General features: G+C 46.1%; 3 protein-coding genes across 8 annotated transcripts; all 3 read right to left on the minus strand.

Annotated features, from left to right (window-relative positions):
• Positions 1 to 3,323: 3,323 nt before the first annotated feature.
• LOC121295824 lies at positions 3,324 to 14,368 on the minus strand. The gene is made up of 16 exons (XM_041220909.1): positions 13,517 to 14,368; positions 11,251 to 11,341; positions 10,808 to 10,983; positions 10,439 to 10,581; positions 10,162 to 10,330; positions 9,058 to 9,148; positions 8,615 to 8,790; positions 8,246 to 8,388; positions 7,969 to 8,137; positions 6,862 to 6,952; positions 6,419 to 6,594; positions 6,128 to 6,270; positions 5,852 to 6,020; positions 5,122 to 5,227; positions 4,758 to 4,842; positions 3,324 to 4,572 (listed from the first exon to the last, which is right to left on the minus strand). Exons 1-16 carry the CDS (start codon positions 13,590 to 13,592, stop codon positions 4,342 to 4,344), a joined length of 2,235 nt encoding a protein of 744 aa, XP_041076843.1. The 5' UTR covers positions 13,593 to 14,368; the 3' UTR covers positions 3,324 to 4,341.
• Positions 14,369 to 14,564: 196 nt separating this feature from the next.
• Positions 14,565 to 22,347, minus strand: LOC121295634 (UDP-N-acetylglucosamine transferase subunit ALG13 homolog). Of its 5 annotated transcripts, none has more exons than XM_041220531.1 (5): positions 21,247 to 22,347; positions 18,577 to 18,739; positions 17,228 to 17,366; positions 15,441 to 15,588; positions 14,565 to 15,287 (listed from the first exon to the last, which is right to left on the minus strand). In XM_041220531.1, the coding sequence occupies exons 1-5, from the start codon at positions 21,325 to 21,327 to the stop codon at positions 15,243 to 15,245; spliced, it is 576 nt and encodes a 191-aa protein (XP_041076465.1). In that variant the 5' UTR covers positions 21,328 to 22,347; the 3' UTR covers positions 14,565 to 15,242. The 5 variants fall into 5 exon arrangements, 3 of the variants coding, with proteins under 3 accessions (XP_041076465.1, XP_041076467.1, XP_041076466.1); XR_005946953.1 differs by lacking the exon at positions 15,441 to 15,588 and adding an exon at positions 15,984 to 16,109 and having other exon boundaries at positions 15,200 to 15,287; XR_005946952.1 differs by lacking the exon at positions 14,565 to 15,287 and adding an exon at positions 15,984 to 16,109 and having other exon boundaries at positions 15,511 to 15,588.
• A 99-nt stretch (positions 22,348 to 22,446) lies between these two features.
• Positions 22,447 to 25,346, minus strand: LOC121295633 (heat shock factor protein-like). 2 transcript variants are annotated; one of them, XM_041220530.1, is made up of 7 exons: positions 25,264 to 25,346; positions 24,872 to 25,081; positions 24,333 to 24,500; positions 24,019 to 24,100; positions 23,876 to 23,932; positions 23,722 to 23,779; positions 22,447 to 23,562 (listed from the first exon to the last, which is right to left on the minus strand). In XM_041220530.1, exons 1-7 carry the CDS (start codon positions 25,302 to 25,304, stop codon positions 23,426 to 23,428), a joined length of 753 nt encoding a protein of 250 aa, XP_041076464.1. In that variant the 5' UTR covers positions 25,305 to 25,346; the 3' UTR covers positions 22,447 to 23,425. The 2 variants fall into 2 exon arrangements, with proteins under 2 accessions (XP_041076464.1, XP_041076463.1); XM_041220529.1 differs by having other exon boundaries at positions 24,872 to 25,144.
• Positions 25,347 to 25,551: the final 205 nt, after the last annotated feature.

A 25,551-nucleotide genomic window follows, 5' to 3' on the forward strand; every position in this document is an offset into this window, starting at 1 on the left:
CAAAAAAGCAACACACTCACACACTATCCTACCCGTCGCATCGGACAAATTAAGAGAAACTGCACAGCAATGGGTTGAATCAAAAGGTCCATGCACGGCTATAACTTGAATAGAGGCAATAGGCACTGTATTCATTTTAAATTGTATCGCAGACATGTTGCCGTCTCCTCGAGTTTTAAGATAGCGAGGTCAGTTGTGTTGTAGGGATTTTATGTTTTTATGCATTAAAACAATAAATACAATTTTATTCGTGTATTTATTATTTAAAAGACCACTAGATGCTGCTTAACTGGGAATTCAGGTCAGCGCCCTTCAAAAGCTGGAAGCTGTAAGAAACTTGGCGTCTTGGTTGTCTGAATTGAAAGCGAGGTGTGTTTGTGGTTTGAAGCTTACCACCGGGCTGGATTGGGCACGGGGCACAGGGCCCTCGCTCGCCAGCTGCAGCCTCCTCTCCTCCTGCACCCGGGCCTGGTGCTGCTTCAGAGGGGCCTTGCTCAGATTCCCCACCTGGGCCTGCAGCAGCTCTGACACAACACAGAAGCATAGACCCAACGACACAGGCACACACACACACACAGCAAAGACACAACGCAAACACAAACAACAAAGACCACACAGACAGCAAAGACATAACACAACACACATAGACACAAAGACAAACACACAACACAAACACAGGCACAGAGGCAGGATTCAGAAGCGATGTCACTCCTAGCACCTCAGTAAGCACTGTGATGATTCTGGGGTAGCAGGTGAATTTCAGCTCACTCTTGTGACAGTAAGCAGTCAGGCTGCAATCAAGTGCAGAGAAGAGAGAGCACTCAGAGTCTAGGGGGTGTAAGATGAGAGGTTCTGGAAGTGCTAACATTTTGCAATAGGTACAAAAATCACAACCCACTATACCTTGTGCACGCAAATAAAAGACACAGACAAGACAGGACTACAGACACTGCTGTGGGCTGAAACTACTGCCTAGGCGCGCTGCACCACAGAAACTATAAGAAGTTCCAGTGCTATACACTAGGGGGCAGTGCAGTACAGCTGGCTCGTCTCCCTGCTTCACATAGACTCACTCGGCAAGCTTTGGTGCCCATGAGACCATGGAAGAAAGAAACTGTTTTATTATGGTTTTTATATACAGTCATGAATTTTAAATATGGAGGGACTGTTATTTTAATAACCATTTTAACTCATTCAGTAAATCCTGCAGTTCGTGAAACCGCATTTCAGTTAATTGGGAGAGGATGTATTAGTTTATTATCAATTTTAAAAAGCACTGCTTGACCTAAGAGAGATTTGTAAATCCCCGGCATACGCCCTCTCTTTCACAAACAGATGATCGATGTGTAGCCTCTGACGGGTTCTCTAAAAATCAAACAGAACCATCAAGAAAAAATAAGTACTTTTTCCCCCCGTCCCAGCAGTGTAGCACAGAACAAAAAAAGTACATGTATTTGTACCGCCTCATTATCTCCTTATCCAAAAATGAATAAATAAATAAAAAAATAAATAAACACGCAGCATGCTTCGAGGTGCGTTTACAAAACCAAAAAAAATTCATAATAAGAAAGAAGTCAGTTTTGATCTGCGCAATATCAGTATATTTAAAATCTATCGATAAGGAGTTATATTGAGGGAGGGTCTCATCAAGTCGGTTCAAAGGGGGTGCAGGTTTGGTTTGGGGTGCCCTCCTTACGGTTGACTCGGCACACGATGTAAGTGCCCCGGGCGTAGGCAGTCGGCTGGCACTCTCCAGGGGGGGGGGGGGGGGGGGGGGGGGGGGGTCTATAGAGGAAGAGCAGCTTCAGAATCCCCTTCTCATCACGCAGGTCAATCACATCTGAAACTCAAGGACACCAAGTAGAGACACACAGCATTGTTCTCCCCGCCAGAGTCATGCATATCCGAGCAATTGCTGTACATGAGAATTACGTGAGGGTGTTTGACCTGCTTTGATCCTTCAGGGGTTAATAAAGCACGAGTTTAAGATTAGCGATGAGAAACAGGTAGAGCTGGGGCGCAGGTGACCAGAGGGGAGGAAACCAAGTCATGCACACACTGTAGACTTGGTTTCTATTTGAAGATCAAAGGGCTTCGTGTTGTTGCTAAACAACGCAACAGTTAACACATAACACCCACTCGGCTCGCAGCCTCTGTGAATGCTGCCCTCTCCATCTCACTCGCACACGGCTAACCCACAACAGGACCTACCCGGCAGAGTCAGGAGAAGCACATTCATTCTCCAGGCTCTTCCCAGCAGCCAGCAGGGCCCCTGTTTTACACCCAGTTTCACTGGTGTGGGTGAAGCTCTGCCCAGGTGGGTCTCGTCTGTCTTTGGCAGCTACAGCTTATGCTTCAGGTACTGCAGCAGCAGAATCAGGGGGCAGGAGGTGTTTGCTAAGAACTGCTGGCTGTCTAAAGAGAGCAAACCAATTTCAAATGCAATTTAATAATACAGTGAACATGTAAAAATTGATGTGAAGGGGAAATGAAACATACATTGGGGATAGGACACCTTGGTATTTCTTACCTCCATGTTTAATGCAGACGAACATGCTGTGAGGAGACCAGGAGCTGCACGCAGGAGTGTGCGTGCGTGCGTGCGTGCGTGCGTGCGTTTGTGTGTGCGCATCAGTCCAGGTGCGCAGACTCAGGTGAGTGAGTGAGTGCCAGTGTGTGTGCTGCTGTGTGTCTGGGGGCACATCACGAAGTCATAATCATCTGCTGTTAGACAGGATATGATGTCATGGCTATTGTCTTCAGTTTTATTTTTTTCATTAATCCTGTAAAAGCTTGCTGTAGCAAAACCTTATAAATGAAATAGCGCTTGCACACACACACACACACACACACACACACACACAGAGCTGTAAAGAAACGTCTCATAACTGCTGCCCATGGCCGCTGCATCCTGTGGAAAGAAGGGCTGATAGCTGCTTCCTGTCTAAGTGCACATGGAAGAAACAGAACCAAAAGACTTGAGACTCCCCTCTTTTCATGGCCATAGATAGAGGGGTTACGAAGCCAGAATCAGTCGAAAGGTTTAGGGGTACCTCTGGAGATATTGCATGCTTTGCACAGGCTTTCCAAAGACTGGAAGTACATTGAGCAGCAGTGCAATGATCACAGGTGGTATTTCTAGAGCGCTGTTGCAAAGTGTTGCTCTTTAAGATGTCAGCTTTCATGTCAATCTGTTTGTAAAGTGGCCAAGCGACAAAGACCTCGTCTACAACGACACCGATGACATCACTGTCCGCTGCCTTTATCACCAAAGCTGGGATGCAAAAAAACAACAGTCAGCAGAACTTTTGTTTAAAAAAGAATCTGTTTTATTTGATTCTGCAGCTTTTACAAAATATAAAAATATATATGTGTATTTGCACAAAGGATATGGAGTGCTACACATTCTGAATTAATAACAGCGTTCAACATACACCCTACTTGGAATGACACATGAAACACACAAGAAGATGAAACCCTAGAAACATATATATTTTTTGGCAGCAAACAATATAATATTCATAAGCTGAGCAGAATGCTGTCTTAATGCAGCAGCAAGGAAATGCTCTATAGTGCTTTTCCTTCATTTTCTGAGTAACACAAACCGCGGCTGTAGACCACTGTGAGGACAGTGGCTTGCACCTCCTGAGCTCCTCAGCCCTGATCCCGGAGGGACGCTCCAGTCCGGGTTTCATCACAGACTCCACCTGCATTCCAAAGGCATGTCAATCTTCCCTCTGTGACTACACACGGCCCTGGGGAAAAGTCCCATCGAGATTAAGATATCTTTTTTCAAGGGAGCTCTGGTTAAGAAGGTTAAAACACACAAATTCAAATGAACACAGACAATACAAACAAGTTAATCGAATTACTAAAAAATAAAAAAAAAATAAATGTAGGAATAGCTACTAAAACCAAACTCCTTTAAAAGGTACTGAGACAGTAAGTTTCGGATCATCCTGAAAACTGAATACCTTTCGGTACAACCAATAGAAACTGTGGAAGTCAGAGCAGCCCGAGATCTGAGAAGAGAAGTAAACTAACGGGGATATGAGCGCCTCTAACACATCGTGTCATGTAAGGCTTGTTGATCTGCAATGACCAGATGGTAGCCTGTATGCATGGCTGAGCCAAGCTACTGCAGCTCAGATTGATGCCCTGTCTGCGTGACTAAGATGAGCCACAAGGAGACCGCTGAGCTGAGCAGAAATTCCTAAACCGCGTGAGGTGAGTACTGAAGAGAAGTGAAACAGCGAGGTGAATGAGGCACGCATGTGTGAATGGTTGAGCAGCAGTCCACCCTTCCCCAGGGGGCTGTGTTGGCCAGTTGGGGGGCCCTGGTTACACCTCGTAGGGGGGGGCCGGCAGGGTGGAGCTGGATGAGGCGCTGCTGGTGGAGATGCAGTCGGGGTCGTCTCCGGGGATGAGGAGAGAGCAGTTGGATCTCACGGACCCCCCCGGGCCCCCGCAGCTGTCAGACACGCTCCCCGCCCGCTCCCTCACTGTGCACACCGGCTCGGAAAAGTTAGGCTTGAATCCGTCCACGATGTCCTTGGAAACATGGAGCCACTCCTGCAGAGCGAGGAGGGGGGGGTAGATACAGGACGGGAGAGGGAGCGAGAGATAAGAGAGAGGACACGGAGTTGAGAAGGGGGTGATGGGGAGAAGGAGAGGGAAGGAAGGATGATTAGATACAGTAGTTAGATCACCAGGCTACATCAACAGGTCCTGGCCTCTTCACACAGCCAGCTCCGTACCTGGAAGTTCCCATCGTAGCTGTTGAAGAGTTCCTCAAAATTCTTCCCAGGGTTGGGGATGACCGGCACCAGGATGATGCGCAGCCTGTGAGGCAGAAAGCAGAGTCAGGGACCAAGCCAGGGGCCTGAGAAAGAGACTGAACCCCCACTGCAGAGAGGCAGAGTCCGGGGCATGGGCTTCACCATTCATTGTGCATTCATGAATCACCATACTTTCTTTACATGATCTATTGGATTGTAAGAGGTCTGTATTGTTTGTATTGTGACATAAGACCAAAAGCACAAGAGCAAGCGGTCATTAAGAGTATAGTTACACCCCTAGCAGAGACTGAGCCAGGGGGCTGCGTTGCAGAGCGTGCCCTACCGTTCATTGTGAATCAGACACCAGGCGAGGATGAACAGAACGGCCGAGCCCACGATGGGATAGATGACCACAGAGGGGTCGAAGCTCTTGTCACGACGGTTAATGCCTGTGTTTGAGGGGTCAAGAGACAGCCCAAGAAGACAAAACAGAGAACCTCAGTATCAGTGCTCGTCGTCCCTGGTACCCCTGCGGATGCTTCTTATAATCACTTCTCTTTTTTTTGGGGGGGGGGGGGGGGGGGTGCTTTTTTTGGGGGGGGGGGGGGGGGGGTCTGTCAGCGCACACTATACTATTACACTGCCCTTCGCTGCCTTGTGCACTGGAGGTGAAAAACACAGTACTGTGCTCCTGGACTGTTCTGTTCGTGGTTAAGCGCAACACTTCTCATGGGAAGGATGCAAGGATTACATGCAGAACTAACTACAAACTAAACTGTACCATCCCAACCTTATATATTTATACATTTTGCCAAATTCTCACTGCTATGCAATGGGAGCCTTATTTCCTCTTCTGTACACGGCTAAAACAACGCTCTCCGCTTAGTAAGCAGCGCAAACCGTAGTTAAAACACAAACTGCATAGCAAATCAGACAATTCACACCACAAATCCAGTTCAGTTTAGTCGAAGCTTTGATCAGGAAATCCTGTGTTATTGTCCATAACCCATTCAGCCCTGCCAGCATGATAATCTGTGTACTGATGGGATACAGGCTTTGCTGTTCAGACATACCTTTAGCGGTGGCATTGCTCCCCCAGTACACAGGCTGGCTCCAGTCACTCCAGTAGTCAGAGGCGCCACAGAACTCATTCATCCTGATCTTCACTTGGAACTCATACAGCTCATCACCATCGGCAAAGGGCAAGTTAAAATACCTCACAGAAATAAATGGTGGGGAGCTCTGGGGGGCAGAGAGAGTCAATATTAGCATATTTAGTGTGGCAGTGGCAATGGCAGCTGTAAAATCCTCTCTCGCAGGACTGCTTAATAAAAGGCGCTACTCTTTACCTGCCAGGCAGAGTCCGTGCTGCTTCTATACCTCACTATGGACTCCAGGCACTGGGATTTGCTCATGCTGGTGTTCCAGTACAGGTACAGACCATTGCTGCTGCTGTTGACCACGGTCAGGTTGACTGGAGAGTACAGCTTCACTGACACGCAGACAGAGAGTGAAAACAACAAGCATTAGCCAACAGAGAAGTGAGGTGCTTGTAATCACAGCCTCTGACAGTGTGATCAGAGAGGTGCTTGTAATCACAGCCTCTGATACACTGGGTAGTTAGACAATGGCTATGGTACCTAATGGCTTCAGGTTGATGTCTTTGTTCCAGATGGCTGTGTTGTTGGCTGAGGACAGCTGCACTTGGAAAGTTGCAAAGCGGATGTTGGAGCTGTACTCCAGTCTGCAGCCCACATTGTAGCCCTCCACCTGGGTGTAACTCGGGCACTCTGCATACTCAGCGCCTGACCTGTACCTGGTTCAGAAACAGTAAAACATGTAGCCAGTGCACCAACAAAACTACAAGTTAGACCACACCCTGCACAATACCAACAAATTTCTTTTACTGGTTCCTGAAACGTGGGATTGTACAGAGCTTGCACCTGAAGCTGCACTGAGACGGCTTACGGCTGGAGCTCCTGATTAAAACTCATTGGGAGTCTGCAGACCCTCATGACAGGTACAGTGCTGTGCAGTGCAGTGGGGTTTAGCTTTGAAAGCAGTGGCTCTGTGGCGCCCTCACCTGCTCTGGAAGGTGTAGTTGCGGTCTGGTCTGCCGGTCTCCTTCCAGGTGCACTCAGTGTAGTCCTCATCATGGATGAGGCAGTGCACACCTGCACGGAGAGACGCTGCATTCGTTAACGAGGCAGTCACACTGTATTGGAGAGCTGACTCCAGCGTATTCGGTGCAGTGTTTGTCATCAGCGTTAATACCTGCAATTCTAATAAAATTTTACTACACATGAAACCGGCGTACCTGCTTTAGGATTCATTTAAAGTTCCATGCATACAAAACAAGCACATGTTTCTGTACGGGATAAAACAGCATCACCCAATTTGTTGTACTTAACAGATACTGTTTTCAGACTTGCAAGAGCACCGTTTCTGTAATGGAATTACACGCAAACCCACATTTCCTGGTAACTCGTTACTCACCACGCTGTACCATTCCTACTAACTGAGCACCCTCCTGTGTAATACGCAGCCACAGGAAGCAGTGAGCATAGGGTTACCATATGACTCCTTGTACACGAGAAGAGTCTGGGACAGTGCTGGATTTTCAATCACACCCTCCTACAGTAATAATGAGTGAGTGAGCGAGTGTCGTGAATCAATGTTAGTTCGTTTTTGGGGGGGGGGGGGGGGGGGGTTGGTGCAAGAAGAGCACTCTCTGTCAGCGCACACTATACTATTACACTGCCCTTCGCTGCCTTGTGCACTGGAGGTGAAAAACACAGTACTGTGCTCCTGGACTGTTCTGTTCATGGTTAAGCGCAACACTTCTCATGGGAAGGATGCAAGGATTACATGCAGAACTAACTACAAACTAAACTGTACCATCCCAACCTTATATATTTATACATTTTGCCAAATTCTCACTGCTATGCAATGGGAGCCTTATTTCCTCTTCTGTACACGGCTAAAACAACGCTCTCCGCTTAGTAAGCAGCGCAAACCGTAGTTAAAACACAAACTGCATAGCAAATCAGACAATTCACACCACAAATCCAGTTTAGTTTAGTCAAAGCTTTGATCAGGAAATCCTGTGTTATTGTCCATAACCCATTCAGCCCTGCCAGCATGATAAACTGTGTACTGATGGGATACAGGCTTTGCTGTTCAGACGTACCTTTAGCGGTGGCATTGCTCCCCCAGTACACAGGCTGGCTCCAGTCACTCCAGTAGTCAGAGGCGCCACAGAACTCATTCATCCTGATCTTCACTTGGAACTCATACAGCTCATCACCATCGGCAAAGGGCAAGTTAAAATACCTCACAGAAATAAACGGTGGGGAGCTCTGGGGGGCAGAGAGAGTCAATATTAGCAGTATTTAGTGTGGCAGTGGCAATGGCAGCTGTAAAATCCTCTCTCGCAGGACTGCTTAATAAAAGGCGCTACTCTTTACCTGCCAGGCAGAGTCCATGCTGCTTCTATACCTCACTATGGACTCCAGGCACTGGGATTTGCTCATGCTGGTGTTCCAGTACAGGTACAGACCATTGCTGCTGCTGTTGACCACGGTCAGGTTGACTGGAGAGTACAGCTTCACTGACACGCAGACAGAGAGTGAAAACAACAAGCATTAGCCAACAGAGAAGTGAAGTGCTTGTAATCACAGCCTCTGACAGTGTGATCAGCGAGGTGCTTGTAATCACAGCCTTTGACAGTGTGATCAGCGAGGTGCTTGTAATCACAGCCTCTGACAGTGTGATCAGAGAGGTGCTTGTAATCACAGCCTCTGACACACTGGGTAGTTAGACAATGGCTATGGTACCTAATGGCTTCAGGTTGATGTCTTTGTTCCAGATGGCTGTGTTGTCGGCTGAGGACAGCTGCACTTGGAAAGTTGCAAAGCGGATGTTGGAGCTGTACTCCAGTCTGCAGCCCACATTGTAGCCCTCCACCTGGGTGTAACTCGGGCACTCTGCATACTCAGCGCCTGTCCTGTACCTGGTTCAGAAACAGTAAAATATGTAGCCAGTGCACCAACAAAACTACAAGTTAGACCACACCCTGCACAATACCAACAAATTTCTTTTACTGGTTCCTGAAACGTGGGATTGTACAGAGCTTGCACCTGAAGCTGCACTGAGACGGCTTACAGCTGGAGCGCCTGATTAAAACTCATTGGGAGTCTGCAGACCCTTATGACAGGTACAGTGCTGTGCAGTGCAGTGGGGTTTAGCTTTGAAAGCAGTGGCTCTGTGGCGCCCTCACCTGCTCTGGAAGGTGTAGTTGTGGTCTGGTCTGCCGGTCTCCTTCCAGGTGCACTCAGTGTAGTCCTCGTCATGGATGAGGCAGTGCACACCTGCACGGAGAGACGCTGCATTCGTTAACGAGGCAGTCACACTGTATTGGAGAGCTGACTCCAGCGTATTCGGTGCAGTGTTTGTCATCAGCGTTAATACCCGCAATTCTAATAAAATTTTACTACACATGAAACCGGCGTACCTGCTTTAGGATTCATTTAAAGTTCCATGCATACAAAACAAGCACATGTTTCTGTACGGGATAAAACAGCATCACCCAATTTGTTGTACTTAACAGATACTGTTTTCAGACTTGCAAGAGCACCGTTTCTGTAATGGAATTACACGCAAACCCACATTTCCTGGTAACTCGTTACTCACCACGCTGTACCATTCCTACTAACTGAGCACCCTCCTGTGTAATACGCAGCCACAGGAAGCAGTGAGCATAGGGTTACCATATGACTCCTTGTACACGAGAAGAGTCTGGGACAGTGCAGGATTTTCAATCACACCCTCCTACAGTAATAATGAGTGAGTGAGCGAGTGTCATGAATCAATGTTAGTTCGTTTTTGGGGGGGGGGGGGGGGGGGGGTGCAAGAAGAGCACTCTCTGTCAGCGCACACTATACTATTACACTGCCCTTCGCTGCCTTGTGCACTGGAGGTGAAAAACACAGTACTGTGCTCCTGGACTGTTCTGTTCATGGTTAAGCGCAACACTTCTCATGGGAAGGATGCAAGGATTACATGCAGAACTAACTACAAACTAAACTGTACCATCCCAACCTTATATATTTATACATTTTGCCAAATTCTCACTGCTATGCAATGGGAGCCTTATTTCCTCTTCTGCACACGGCTAAAACAACGCTCTCCGCTTAGTAAGCAGCGCAAACCGTAGTTAAAACACAAACTGCATAGCAAATCAGACAATTCACACCACAAATCCAGTTTAGTTTAGTCGAAGCTTTGATCAGGAAATCCTGTGTTATTGTCCATAACCCATTCAGCCCTGCCAGCATGATAAACTGTGTACTGATGGGATACAGGCTTTGCTGTTCAGACGTACCTTTAGCGGTGGCATTGCTCCCCCAGTACACAGGCTGGCTCCAGTCACTCCAGTAGTCAGAGGCGCCACAGAACTCATTCATCCTGATCTTCACTTGGAACTCATACAGCTCCTCACCATCGGCAAAGGGCAAGTCAAAATACCTCACAGAAATAAATGGTGGGGAGCTCTGGGGGGCAGAGAGAGTCAATATTAGCAGTATTTAGTGTGGCAGTGGCAATGGCAGCTGTAAAATCCTCTCTCGCAGGACTGCTTAATAAAAGGCGCTACTCTTTACCTGCCAGGCAGAGTCCGTGCTGCTTCTATACCTCACTATGGACTCCAGGCACTGGGATTTGCTCATGCTGGTGTTCCAGTACAGGTACAGACCATTGCTGCGGCTGTTGACCACGGTCAGGTTGACTGGAGAGTACAGCTTCACTGACACGCAGATAGAGAGTGAAAACAACAAGCATTAGCCAACAGAGAAGCGAGGTGCTTGTGATCACAGCCTCTGACAGTGTGATCAGCGAGGTGCTTGTAATCACATCCTCTGACAGTGTGATCAGCGAGGTGCTTGTAATCACAGCCTCTGACAGTGTGATCAGCGAGGTGCTTGTAATCACAGCCTCTGACACACTGGGTAGTTAGACAATGGCTATGGTACCTAATGGCTTCAGGTTGATGTCTTTGTTCCAGATGGCTGTGTTGTCGGCTGAGGACAGCTGCACTTGGAAAGTTGCAAAGCGGATGTTGGAGCTGTACTCCAGTCTGCAGCCCACATTGTAGCCCTCCACCTGGGTGTAACTCGGGCACTCTGCATACTCAGCGCCTGTCCTGTACCTGGTTCAGAAACAGTAAAACATGTAGCCAGTGCACCAACAAAACTACAAGTTAGACCACACCCTGCACAATACCAACAAATTTCTTTTACTGGTTCCTGAAACGTGGGATTGTACAGAGCTTCCACCTGAAGCTGCACTGAGACGGCTTACGGCTGGAGCGCCTGATTAAAACTCATTGGAAGTCTGCAGACCCTCATGACAGGTACAGTGCTGTGCAGTGCAGTGGGGTTTAGCTTTGAAAGCAGTGGCTCTGTGGCGCCCTCACCTGCTCTGGAAGGTGTAGTTGCGGTCTGGTCTGCCGGTCTCCTTCCAGGTGCACTCAGTGTAGTCCTCGTCATGGATGAGGCAGTGCACACCTGCACGGAGAGACGCTGCATTCGTTAACGAGGCAGTCACACTGTATTGGAGAGCTGACTCCAGCGTATTCGGTGCAGTGTTTGTCATCAGCGTTAATACCCGCAATTCTAATAAAATTTTACTACACATGAAACCGGCGTACCTGCTTTAGGATTCATTTAAAGTTCCATGCATACAAAACAAGCACATGTTTCTGTACGGGATAAAACAGCATCACCCAAATTGTTGTACTAACTGTTGTTAGACTTGCAAGAGCACCGTTTCTGCAATGGAATTACACGCAAACCCACATTTCCTGGTAACTCGTTACTCACCACGCTGTACCATTCCTATTAACTGAGCACCCTCCTGTGTAATACGCAGCCACAGGAAGCAGTGAGCAAAGGGTTACCATATGACTCCTTGTACACGAGAAGAGTCTGGGACAGTGCTGGATTTTCAATCACACCCTCCTACAGTAATAATGAATGAGTGAGCGAGTGTCGTGAATCAATGTTAGTTCGTTGGAATTCAGCAAATGTCATGTGTTGATTTTACAGGAATGAACGTGCTGTTACAGAGCAGCATGTCGTTCAACAGCTTCGCGGAGTGACCTAGTTCAGTGGTTCTCCAACTGGGGTCTACGGACCCTAGGGCGGCTGCAGAGGTTGCCCAGGGGTCCCGAGAAACACATATATTAATTTTATCACTGGCACTTTGAGAGACAGGCACCGTCATACTTACAGGCTATAAACACTCAACTTTTACTGTCACTTTACCCTACATTTATTTTCCTTTTCAAAATCGTTCACAACTTCTGATCTAGTTAGAGTAGAGACTGTGATCCCCACGTTTCCTCGGTTGGGTATACCACAGATAAAAATGCCTTGGCTCATACTGAAGTCGAATGTTATGCTTGAGGTATTTATTTAACTACTTATTTTAAACTATTGTTTTTTTTTTAATACCAATCAAACAATAAATCACATGACTCACTGAAAGCAAAGTTATAGCTCTCTAGAAAGAAAGACAGGACAGAAAAAAAGACAGACAGACATACAGAAAGGGGTGTCATGCTTAGTGATTCGTTGATGGGGTTTATGTATGATGTCAATAGCAGTGATGATAGATTAAGCTGGTCGACATGCACTAGGAAGGGTTGCCAGGCTTTCTAACACTTCTTTATAAAAGCAGTATAATCTTCTCCAGTTTAAGTACACACACGCAACCCCTGACTCAGTGGAGCTATGAGGCTGGGGCAGCGTGCCTGCTGTTTCCAAGCCCTCTTTCTGAGAAACTGTTTTTGCACTGAAGGGATTTTGAAACCCGTGGCTGCCCACAGAGAAACAAGAAATGAGACGGAGCGTCTAACAGCAACGCTGAAGGAAATCCCCACCCCTCCGCCATCGTGTTCATCATCACTGCATGCTCCTCTAGAGCCTCCTTTAGAGGGGGCTTGAGTACCAAACAAAAACTGGTGTAGTAACACAGGCCCTGGCATTAAGAAACACGAACGTTATGAGCTTGTATCGCTGGGATTGAAATAGCAGGCAATCACACCTCAACTGGGACCTTAATTAAGTCAGCTACATTATATAATATACATTTCTTATTAAACCCTCAATAAACATTTTCTATTTTACCAGCTCAGAAAACAGAACAGATGACCAGAAAAATAGATCACTGCTAAACCAATCTTCTGGTTTATTTTAAATAAGAATTCAGCACTCTGTTTAATGACTGATCTTTACTGCGAAGTTTGGTCGTGTTTTGTTTTCTTATTTGACAGCACGTTGTGATGGCTTCCCATGAAAGGCGCTATAGAAGCAGAATTTGATTGATTGAAGTTAGCTAGAGCTGAAAGGGAGACCAGCAGCGTTCTGGCTCCCCTCGGGCTCAGGAGACGATAGCCGATTGCGAAAACATATCCGACCACACTTCCTGTTCCACTTTAGGTAAACCAGTTATTACAGGTAAGACTTAAAAACGATTTCAAAACCTCAAGTGTCTCATCAAATTGATCTTTTGAACCTGAAAACAAACATGAGGTGTGTCACAGACTAGGTTGAAACCAAAAAAAAAAAAACAACGAAACACGTCTACAAACCAGCCTCGCCAAGCGGGTGCTTGTGACACAGGTATCTTTATTTCCTGCTGAGAAACAATAAAACAAAATGAATAAAACACACACTTACCAGGGCTGGCCTCACTGCTGCACTCAAATCCTCTGAGAAGTAGCACAGTCAGTACCACTGCTGCTGCCCGCTCCATCTCAGAGTAGTTCTGGTATTTCCCTTTGCTGACGGGGAAGGTTCTCTGCTCTCTGCTGATGGAACGGAACGTGTTTTGTGCATCTGTGGTGCAGCTCAAGACAGATATACATGCATTTCCATTTCCTGTCTCGCTGACAACCGGAACCCAGCACCACACACGTATCAGCTTAGTATTTGCTTTAGGCTGAAGTCTCTTGGTAACATTTCCATCTCCTGGGGCTGGTTTCACAAAGCAGTTCCAGGGAGCAGTCTGCTAAATCCAATTCACTTCCATAAATAAAAAAAATAATACATTTAACCATAGAGACTCGCTGAGTGGATTTCTACCAAACTTTGTCGTTTTGTCTTAAAATATGTTTGTTTTTTTTAAGTGTTGGCAGTGCTTTGTTTAACTGGCTCCTAACTATAAGCTGTTTTGTTTTTAACATAAATTTGACCCATTTAAAAAAGTTTCAGTCCAGCTGGTTTTCAAAAGGGTTCTGGACCTGATTCTACCTGCCTTGTCGACCAGGTTTCAGGCTGTTTCAAATTTACTGACTATAGCTAAACCTGTGCAGTGTGACATGGTGCGATGTGAAAGGCAGTAAGAAGCAAAAAAACTCATTCAGATTAGAAATGTATCTTTGAAAAATTCCAGATGTGGTTCTGTCTACTTGGCAGCAAGATGAACACAACTTATTAATATTACAATTGAACCTGAAACAAATATTCTAGTTGTGATTCCTCACTTTAATCAGAGTCACGTTATAGTCTGAAGAGGGAGAGAGGAGAGGGGCTGTTTCTGAAAAAAGAAACATGGACCAGGGGTCACGGATGGAGATTAGAAAAAGGGGCATTCAGAACAGAAAATAGGAGACACTTTTTTTTACACAGAGAATTGTGGGAGTCTGGAACCAACTCCCCAGTAATGTTGTTGAAGCTGACACCCTGGGATCCTTCAAGTAGCTGCTTGATGAGATTCTGGGATCAATAAGCTACTGACAACCAAACGAGCAAGATGGGCCGAATGGCCTCCTCTCGTTTGTAAACTTTCTTATGTTCTTACTGGTTTTAAATTGGTGGTCTGTAAGTAAGGCTGTACAATGCAATTCAGCATACCCCAAAATACAATACAGGCAACTAGCAACTACATGGTTACCCAGAGATCTTTACTGTTTATTAATGGTTTCTTTAACAAGTTAAAGCTGAAACACATGACAGTCCGGTGTGGAAAACAGGCATTTCCAGTCAAACCAGTACAGCTGGGCCAGCTGCCCACAGCACATCGATCAATATCCTTCAATCAGAACTTCAAAACGCTCATGCCAAGGGAAAGCTTAGAAGAAACAAAGTCAGGTCAAGGTTGAGGCTAATGCCTTTGATTGACCTCAGAATTTATGATCAGTTTCAAATTCACTGTAAAATATTAGACAAAACATAAGGGATGAGGGGCGTGAGAGCGGGTTCACCTTAGCATGTTGGAAACCCTCGAAATATAACCCTTGCTGAGAAAAAACCCAAACAAACACAGACCCTTTAGTGTACAGCGCACAGCTTTCACCATGACGTCTGTCTTTAAAATAAAACATTAAGGGACTTTGTTCACTGCAGCCCAACTGCTTTGTCCAGGAATGCGGCAAACTTCTCCGTTTGGCCGGGCAGGAAAGGGTTAAGTGCGGAGAGATCCATCGTCTTCAAAGTGTCCGAGAGTGTCCTGGGGGGGGGTATAAGAAGACAGGATCAATCGCTGTCTAACACACTGGGTTCTATTGTACCAGCGGAGAACAGACTGATCTGATGAAGTTAGAGACACAGATGGTTAAAGATCGGTGGGGCTCTCCTGAACAGCCCAGTGCAGTTTACACACCTCCCAGGCCTGCTTTCGCAGCTCCAGCCTCTGCTGATGGAAATCTATCTTGCAAATAACAACAGCTCTTCCTGCTGTGTCAACACCCCTGCCTCTTCTTATCTCATTGGGGATGGTGTTAAGGTGTGGACACCACAGAAAAGATTTGCTGTTGAAAAGCGGCACACAGTATAACACACAGTCAGCTTCTGTGGATCGCACAGACACAGAGGGAGCATTTTAAATAAATACGCAGAGCATTCACTGGTCTGCAGTCTTTGTCGTGTGCTACAGTTACACACAGCTCCCGAGTATAGCTGCTTCGTGTAACTTATTTTTAGCCCAGCCAGTAGTTCGTTAACATCTGTGCCTGTCCTCCCACCCCAAACAGGTTTAGAGGAATGACTGACGTGCGCGCGCCCACACACACACACACACACACACACACAAACCACAGCCTGTACATGCACTTGTTGGCCTTTTTAATTAACCTTTTACCGCTGTGCAGTTCAGTTTGCTTTAATAAAGCTGAGGGCAGTAACTGCGCTTCCTGTGTTGGCTCACCTCAGGTGCACTTATACTCAGCCCCCCTCTGCTCTGTGCGGCTGAAACCAAGGGGGGCTGTTATACTGCTGAACAGCCTCCCTCTGCTCTACTTCCTCGATTCAGGAGGGAAGGTGCTTGTGTGATCTGGATCAGATAACATGTTTGAAATACACATCAGTAATGGAAGCTTCAGCTATTAAAGGTTTGGGGTAAAATTGTATTTTAGCGGTGTCATTAGGATAATGTGTACATCTGCAGCAACATGCATGACCCCCCCCTCCCAAACACACACATACATGCACACTGGGCTTAGATACTCAATTATATTTACTTCAAAACATCATTAAAGCATTCATTTCAGAAAGGAAAAACACCAGCCCTAAAATGAAAAATCTAACTTATTTATTTCTGGTTTGGAAATTGGCTGAGCTGATCTGCAGTGCAGTGGTAATGAAGCTGGCTGAGCTGACCTGCAGTACAGTGGTAATGAAGCTGGCTGAGCTGACCTGCAATGCAGTGGTAATGAAGCTGGCTGAGCTGACCTGCAATGCAGTGGTAATGAAGCTGGCTGAGCTGACCTGCAGTACAGTGGTAATGAAGCTGGCTGAGCTGACCTGCAATGCAGTGGTAATGAAGCTGGCTGAGCTGACCTGCAGTACAGTGGTAATGAAGCTGGCTGAGCTGACCTGCAATGCAGTGGTAATGAAGCTGGCTGAGCTGACCTGCAGTGCAGTGGTAATGAAGCTGGCTGAGCTGATCTGCAGTGCAGTGGTAATGAAGCTGGCTGAGCTGACCTGCAATGCAGTGGTAATGAAGCTGGCTGAGCTGACCTGCAGTGCAGTGGTAATGAAGCTGGCTGAGCTGACCTGCAGTGCAGTGGTAATGAAGCTGGCTGAGCTGACCTGCAGTACAGTGGTAATGAAGCTGGCTGAGCTGACCTGCAATGCAGTGGTAATGAAGCTGGCTGAGCTGACCTGCAGTGCAGTGGTAATGAAGCTGGCTGAGCTGACCTGCAATGCAGTGGTAATGAAGCTGGCTGAGCTGACCTGCAATGCAGTGGTAATGAAGCTGGCTGAGCTGACCTGCAGTGCAGTGGTAATGAAGCTGGCTGAGCTGACCTGCAATGCAGTGGCAATGAAGCTGGCTGAGCTGACCTGCAGTGCAGTGGTAATGAAGCTGGCTGAGCTGACCTGCAATGCAGTGATAATGAAGCTGGCTGAGCTGACCTGCAGTGCAGTGGTAATGAAGCTGGCTGAGCTGACCTGCAGGTGCAGTAGTAGAGATGCCCGTCCTGGTGCAGCTGTCTGGCCAGCTCTAACTGATGATTGTTCATCAGCTGATCATTTACAACAACCAGAAGAGGAGTCCCGGCTCCCAGGGTCTCCAGGCAGCTCCCCGCACCTGATGAGACAGGAGCGCCATTCATATAGCGTCTTTCAACCCCAACAGCAGCATTTACCCTGCTTCAACATGCTTATTGATATTCTTTACAATGCTCACCTTTTCCTTTGCCATGCTTTCACTGTGTTTTATTACACTGCCATGCTTTCACTGTGCTTTATTACAATGTGCCATGCTTTCACTGTGGGGCACTTGTATAAACGTGGAAGGCAGGTTAAAACTGATGAACTCAAAGTTTTTTCTTTTTAATCTACATGATTTAGATAACCTGACTCACTCATGACTGTCTTAATCAAATCAGGATCTGAAAGCTGCTGCACTGCTGATTTTGAGAGTCAATACTGCTAAACGAACGTACTTACTCTATATTATGTAGATGTAGAACTTGCTTGGAAGTACCCAATACACCGAGCAGCCCTGGGTTAGAGCCCGGACACAGCGTGGCAGTTTGGTCACGGCCTTAACGCCCTTTCTTGCTTCATTTTGGGGATTTTTTTTGTGACAGCTAACTGTAAATGTTACAAAACTAACTAGTAATTAATGCAGCAATTAACTTGAACTCCTGTGTCTGTTTAGCAGTAATAAAGAGTCTACAATGTATGGTATTGGGTGCTGTAGTCACAAGCTGATATCCATTCCACAAGAGCGGGGGATTTTAAACAAGAATAATGAAACCCTGACACTCATTTTAATGTGACATCATTTCCATCTGCTACAAACTATCTGACACAAAGACATTTCAAATGCCTGTCTCAATCAATAACGCCTATATAGAGCAGGGTCTCCAAGTCTGGTTCTGGAGAGCTACTGTGCCTGCTGGTTTTCATTTCAGCCAATCTCTCACTTACTTAATTGAACCAGTATTTGGCTTGATTAGTCAAGATTAACAGGTGTTCCAGATCTTTAGCCAGTGATGATGTGAAGACATGTATAAAACCTGCTGGATAGGGGCTCTCCAGGACCAGGGTTGGAGACCCCTGATATAGAGGGTTACCACATGACTCCATGTACACTAGGACAGGCTGGGACAGTTCAGGCTTTTTAACTCACACCCCAATGCATTCTGGTTAGTGTAGTCCTGCTGCGAGTGGAAAAGCCTGGACCGTCCTGGCATGGAGTCACATGGTAACCCTAATTGTATATGATATATTAATTCAATCAAACCTGACAAGCACACTTAGTAACACAGCACGAAGGACGTTGGTCTTACCGGCATGGCTGATGACGAGGTTGGCGGTTCGGATCTCTTCTGTTATGGAATCCTTGTATCGGAACACCTCGAGGGTAAACTGAGCCGAGCTGTACGGAACGGGTTGGACAGCGCCGCGTCCGATCTGCAGAACCAGCCTGCCATAGCCAAGCTCCCGAAGCGCCTGGAAGAACAGCGTGAGATTGGGAATTCACGCACGAACGGTATTCCCATAGTGTGTGCGTGTCACTCTTACAACAGAAGACTCAAGGCTGGGTCGATGAGGGGTTGCTGTGCTTTACTTACACAAACTACAAACCTGAGGCAAGCTTAGAGCTACACAAGCATCAGCCAACATCTCACACCAAATGCATATATTTAACTGCCCTGACTTGAATTAGACAGGCAGTTAGTTCATCCCTCTCTGTGATATTTATTTCCGTTACCAAACAGCCACTGCTAAACTTACCAAGTTGTATTACTGTTTAATCTGAGTATACTTTTTTGTCCCTTATAATTATGAATAGTTACTGGTTGTGGTGGTTTTACTTAATTGTTTCAAAACTAACTCTGCGACAGTGTTGTATACAGCACAGGTATTATAGGTCGCTATATCAGATCATTGGCAATGTTCACAGTGTTTCCAGAGCAGAGGTTTTATATGAATAGAAAGTTAGCTCCTGACCGTGTTCTTTTTGATTACTGAAACCCGCTGGTCGTCTCAACACTGTGGTGCAGTCATCGCCGTGTCATTTTTTGGAAAACTTGCTATGTAGTTAACAAATGCACTGTTCTATTTGATCAAAAGCCATTTCTCTAATAATTTATACCCGAGATATTTGGGTAATTAAAACGCCTTTGTCTCTCGAGTGCCGACCCTGCACAGCGTATAACACCAGAACCTTTCAATTGGGCCCCCCTATCAACAGTTACACGGCACCTCTGGGTGCAGAGGAAATGTATTTAGTTGTAGGAGTCGTGTTAAAGTGTTGTGCCAGTCAGTGAATATATAGTCTGGAAAATGAAGAACAAACTGCATTTACAGATTTGTTTCACTACAATGTAACCATGGTGTGCCAATATAATATTACCTTGAGGCACAATATAATATTACCTTGAGATACAATATAATATTACCTTGAGATACAATATAACATTACCTTGAGATACAATATAATATTACCTTGAGATACAATATAATATTACCTTGAGGTACAATATAATATTACCTTGAGATACAATATAATATTACCTTGAGGTACAATACAATATAACATTACCTTGAGGTACAATATAATATTACCTTGAGAATATAATATTACCTTGAATACAATATTACCTTGAGATACAATATAATATTACCTTGAGATACAATATAATATTACCTTGAGATACAATATAATATTACCTTGAGATACAATACCTTGAGATACCTTGAGGCACAATATAATATTACCTTGAGATACAATATAATATTACCTTGAGATACAATATAATATTACCTTGAGATACAATATAATATTACCTTGAGGCACAATATAATATTACCTTGAGATACAATATAATATTACCTTGAGATACAATATAATATTACCTTGAGATACAATATAATATTACCTTGAGATACAATATAATATTACCTTGAGATACAATATAATATTACCTTGAGATACAATATAACATTACCTTGAGATACAATATAATATTACCTTGAGGCACAATATAATATTACCTTGAGGCACAATATAATATTACCTTGAGTATAATATTACCTTGCAATATAATATTACCTTGAGTATAATATTACCTTGAGGCACAATATAATATTACCTTGAGGCACAATATAATATTACCTTGAGATACAATATAACATTACCTTGAGATACAATATAACATTACCTTGAGGCACAATATAATATTACCTTGAGGCACACAAGTACAGTGCATTCCAGTGAATTGCTTACATGATAATTGCATATTCCTGTTAACTAAAAAAAAAGTGAAGCCCATTTCTTATGAAAATGCCCATGCAGTAGATTCCTGTGAATTGCTTGTACTTCACAATTGTATGCAATCCTCAGGTAAGCAATCCAATGTATTACACTGTATTTTACTGATAATTGCATGAAATTGTTACAGTAGGCACCTGGGCTCTGCAATTAACAGGACTCTACTGTGATAGGATTAATAGGCTGTGTTTCTGATACTATTAAATTTGGATTCCAGTTCTACTTCCATGAACTGTCTCAGTAAATTCAGTATATACTGAATATTTCACCAGCCTAATTGTTTGTGGTTACAGGGTTAAAGGTTTTCTTGCATTCATCTAGCCTCGTTTTTTTTGGTGAGGGGGGGGGGGGGGGGGGGGGGGGGGGGGGGGGAGGGGGGGGGGGGGGGGGGGGGGGGGGGGGGGGGGGGGGGGGGGGGGGGGGGGGCTGTCAACACTGAAATGTTTAAAACAAATGATAAGCCCCGCCTCTTTCTCAACTCCGGTGTATTCGGGGCGTTTAATTTGGGCTGGCATAAGCGAGCTAATCAAACCTAACCGAATGGCTCGATAGTTAGTGTAATTAATGAGGTGGGGAAATCACCAACGGGTCTGCCTAGACGTCGAGAACTTAATGAAGACATAATAATAATAATAATAATAATAATAATAATAATAATAATACAAGCTTAACAATAAATTACCTGGATGACGTCCTCTGATGTTACACAAGATATTAATTCATCGAAGCTTGTTGTCCCCACCGTGACAAACACGGACTTCATGACGGTTTTAATAATACGGGATTATATATTTATATATATTATAATCTTAAAGCTGTCTATTTGTAACGAGTTAAAGGTGAAGGCTGTCGACTCACACCGTGACGTGTCCGGAAGCTACAGGCCAACTGGTTGGTTTCCCGGAGTTCTGACTCCCAGCACTATGCAATGCAGCAGCATGCGTGCTCAGTTTTGAAGAGTATGATGCATACCGACAGCCAGCCAGTCTGCAGACATGCAGGGATATATAGAACAAACGTGTGTGTGTAATCCAGCGCTGCGTCTGTAGAGCACGGGTCAATACAAAGCTAGACTGACAGATCCTCGAATCCCTCCAGATAAGGTACTCTGAGAATGCTGATGCAATACTGGCATGTCCTGCAGATGCGCTTTGCCTTGCACATCTTTTCCACCGGTCTCCATGGAAACCTGGCTGGTCGTTACCATTAGGTGTGCTGTTAGTGGCGCTTAAAAGGGGATCGAGGGACTGAGAGTTCATTTCATCACTCATCTTTCCGCCTACACGAAACAGAGGGAACCGACAAGATCCGTTTGGCATGAAGACCAGCTGTTCCCTGGTACTAGGGCATCTGCTGCTACCCAACAGTGCTTTCATTGGATTAACTGTTCACTGCCCAGTACCTCTACTGCACCCTCTGTTGATTACATCCCAGAACTAAAACAAAACAGCGTGTGCAGCCAGAGTGTGTGTATTACCCTCCCCACCACCACCACCACCACCTCTCTTCTTGTGCACTCAGTCTGCCACTCTGCAGGATCCCTTTAGGCCAGATCACCTCTCAGTCGGAGAACTAAACCCTTTTTGTTCTGAAGGCTCAGTGCAGAGTTCAATTCATGTTTCTCTGACACACTCCGCACCATTCCCTTGTCTGCTCATTGGAGAGGGGGGAGGGGGGAGGGGGAGTGAGACAGGGGATGGTAGATGAAGAGGGCATGTGTTCATGTTTCTGGGATTCAGAATTGACCTCTAACCCACTGGACAGCTGTTTCAAGGACACCGCTCACTGGGTGAATCAAAAAATCCCTGCATTGCCACTAGGTGTGTCTCTACACAGCTGTCAGCTGAGAAAGAGAGAGGCAGCGATGAAATTCACAAGCAGCTCTTTCCCTTAACTATTTATTTCTTTCAGTTCTAGCAGACCCCATAAATGCAAACTTATACAATACAGAACCATTCTTTAACACAAGAAACAATATAAGTAACCCTCAGACGATAATGAGAAGAAAAAAAAGTGTTTATATTTATATGTATATACCTTTATAAAAATGAGTCTTTGTTAATTATCTCAAGCTTTTTTTTAAGCTTGCTCCCGGTCACTTCTCCTGGTGCTACAGAACCGCAGGCCCATGCATTCCTAACACAATGCAGTTCAGTGATCTGTGAAGCTGTTCACAACCTACAATATTCTGGCTCTGGTTTATTTTTTCTGTCCGAATTGTTTCAGAGGTCAAACTGAGAAGACCAGCAGGGGTTATTTGACCCTTTATTTATCAAGCACATTGTTTAAGGGTATCCCAGGATAACCAGTTTGTAGTGTGCTGTTATTGTTGTTCAAGCTCTGTTACGAAATGAAGTTCTTTGCACTGCTGCAGTGAGACTGCATTATAACGACTGTCCACAAGATGGAGCTAATCTGCATTCATAACCAGTAAAACCACAACGCCCTAACCCTGAACTGCATACACTGTTAATTACAGGGTCTATTCTCAGCCAACAATATCGTGATAAAACAGATTAATAACAAAAAAACAGAAGAAATAATAATAATAAACATTCCAATTCCATTTAAAATTAATTCTCCAATTCCCATTCGCGGTCCTTACTTGGAATTGGAATTGATACAAAGGAAATGGGAATGTATTTTCAAAAGGAACTGGAAGTAAATAAAAGGCTCAGCCCAGCCCTGCTCACAAGGTGTGAATCTGGATCTCCGCAATAGAACAGTTCTGCTTCTCCCCTTCCCCAAACTCTGTTCTCCTGGACAGAAATACACAGAGTACAGAAGCTAGTCCTCTGGCAGTGCTGTCAGGGTGCAGAGGGCTCAGCCTCGGGTCTCCCCACGCTCTCCTGGCTGGATGTTTAGCTGCAGGAGAGGCGGTGTCTGTGGCTCAGGGGGTCCTGGGGCAGCTCCCCGGGGTAGCACCCCACATCTGAGGCCTCCTCTGCCAGCTCCAGCAGCGAGGGCAGGATGTCCTCCTCGTACTGCACCATCTCCACTACACGAGAGAGAGAGAGAGAGAGAGAGAGAGAGAGAGAGAGAGATGTCACTGATTAACACCACCCCTGCTCAGGTATATGTAAGCAAGGCAAATCACCGGGATGCTTTTCCTCAATATCAAATCAAATAATTTAGCAGCCGTTTGAGAGACCCGTACCATTGCTCTCCGGTGTCTGTGAGCAGCCAGGCTCCTTCCGTGCAGTCTTGTGCCGTTTCTATTCACAAAACGACAAAGAGGGACAAGGGCAGCTTATTAATAACGCTCCTGTTTTTATTGATCACACTGTTATTGTTGTTACTGAGATGCTCACCATGTCCCAGGGCCTTGCCGTTTCCAGACAGGAGGGTCCTGGGCAGGGTGCTAAGAGCTGTGAGGGGAGAGGGGAGAGGCAGGGTTATACTGGAGCAGTACCTGTGCACAGGACAGGGCAGGGACAGGGGCAGAGACACTCACATCCTGCAACAGCTCCATGTTGACGTGCGACGAACTGGACAGACAGCAGTGCTTCTGGGCTAGGTGATCCACAATCTCCCCCCTGGGAGGGAAGCAAGAGGGGAGCATTAATGCAGCACACTCGACGGGATTAACTAGAGCCCCCACTCTCAGGCACTTTTGCACAAGGGGGAGTGTTCGTTGTTGGGTGCTATTGACTGCTAGAGGATTGCAGGTTCGGAGTTGAACAGGATAAGAAAGCTCGAGCTCTCTTGTAACAGTGGAATCCCTGGTTAATCTCGGGTGATCTGTTTGAGGTATCTGCCAGTCCGTACCATTCTGCAGAGGTCTCCTCAGGGCCTGCAGTGCCGCTCTCCTCCAGCAGGGAGTGGTAGAGGTCACTGGGGGCGAGGGCGCAGGGGGCAGCACTGGGCACCAGGTTGTCAATCTCCTGCTTCAACAGGGTGTCCAGCTCAGAGGGTCTCCAGTTGACATCGTAGGAGCTGCAGAGAAAGGGAACCACACCAGTGATCAATCAACACACACGCACGCACGCACACTGACACACGCTCAGAGACAAAGCACGCTTTCAGACCCACACACAATAACACCCACCTTTCACAGGACCCTACTGTTTTGTATTTATACTGTGTGTGTGTATTACTCATGTACAAATAGAAAGCAGCAGGTGTGCAGGCTGAGTTCCTGGCTGTGCAAAGTCGCTGGTCTTCGTGTCACATTGGCTCTGGCACTCCCCCTGGTTACAGGCACAACCGCCAGGGACCGTTTCTCCTCACTGCTAAAATAAAATGATTCCCTACTGAATGAACCCTCCCCTACCCTCCACTGTCTCCACCCCCCTTGTCCCCCATACCCGCTGCGCCCGGGATCTCCCTGCCAGGGCCCCGCTGCCCGATGCTCCAGCGCTTGTGTGATGTCAGAGATGATCACGCCCCCTGGGTACACACTGCTGTTCTGCAGGTTCCCCTGGATGGCCGAGGGCTCCTGATCGGACTCAGTTCTGTTTGGATGGCTGTATTTGGGGCTGGAATGGTACATTCTGGAACTATTGCGCATTAATGGCCTGCAGGACAGAGAAAGAGAGCGAGAGAACCAGGGACCTGCACTGAGAGTCATCCCAACCGACCTGCGAAAGAAAACATTAGCTTTGCCTTTCTGTTCTAGGTTTTGTTTAAAGTTTATCACCCCCGTAACCCTATCCAGCGATACTGCAGTGCAAGGTGATTTAACACTGTGAATCCTTACAGGTTCCTCTTGATTCCAGACACGCTCTTGGACTGCACCATGCTGGCGATGAAGTGAATGATCTGTTTAAAGAAGAAAGGGAGACGTTATTGAGCAGGGCAGGGGGCAGGCTGCAGAGATGTTATTGAGCAGGGCAGGGTGCAGAGACGTTATTGAGCAGGGCAGGGGGCAGGCTGCAGAGACGTTATTGAGCAGGGCAGGGTGCAGACTGCAGAGATGTTATTGAGCAGGGCAGGCTGCAGAGATGTTATTGAGCAGGGCAGGGTGCAGACTGCAGAGATGTTACTG

This window comes from Polyodon spathula, chromosome 20 (assembly GCF_017654505.1).
Source record: "Polyodon spathula isolate WHYD16114869_AA chromosome 20, ASM1765450v1, whole genome shotgun sequence".
In the NCBI taxonomy this organism is placed as follows: Eukaryota; Metazoa; Chordata; class Actinopteri; order Acipenseriformes; family Polyodontidae; genus Polyodon; species Polyodon spathula.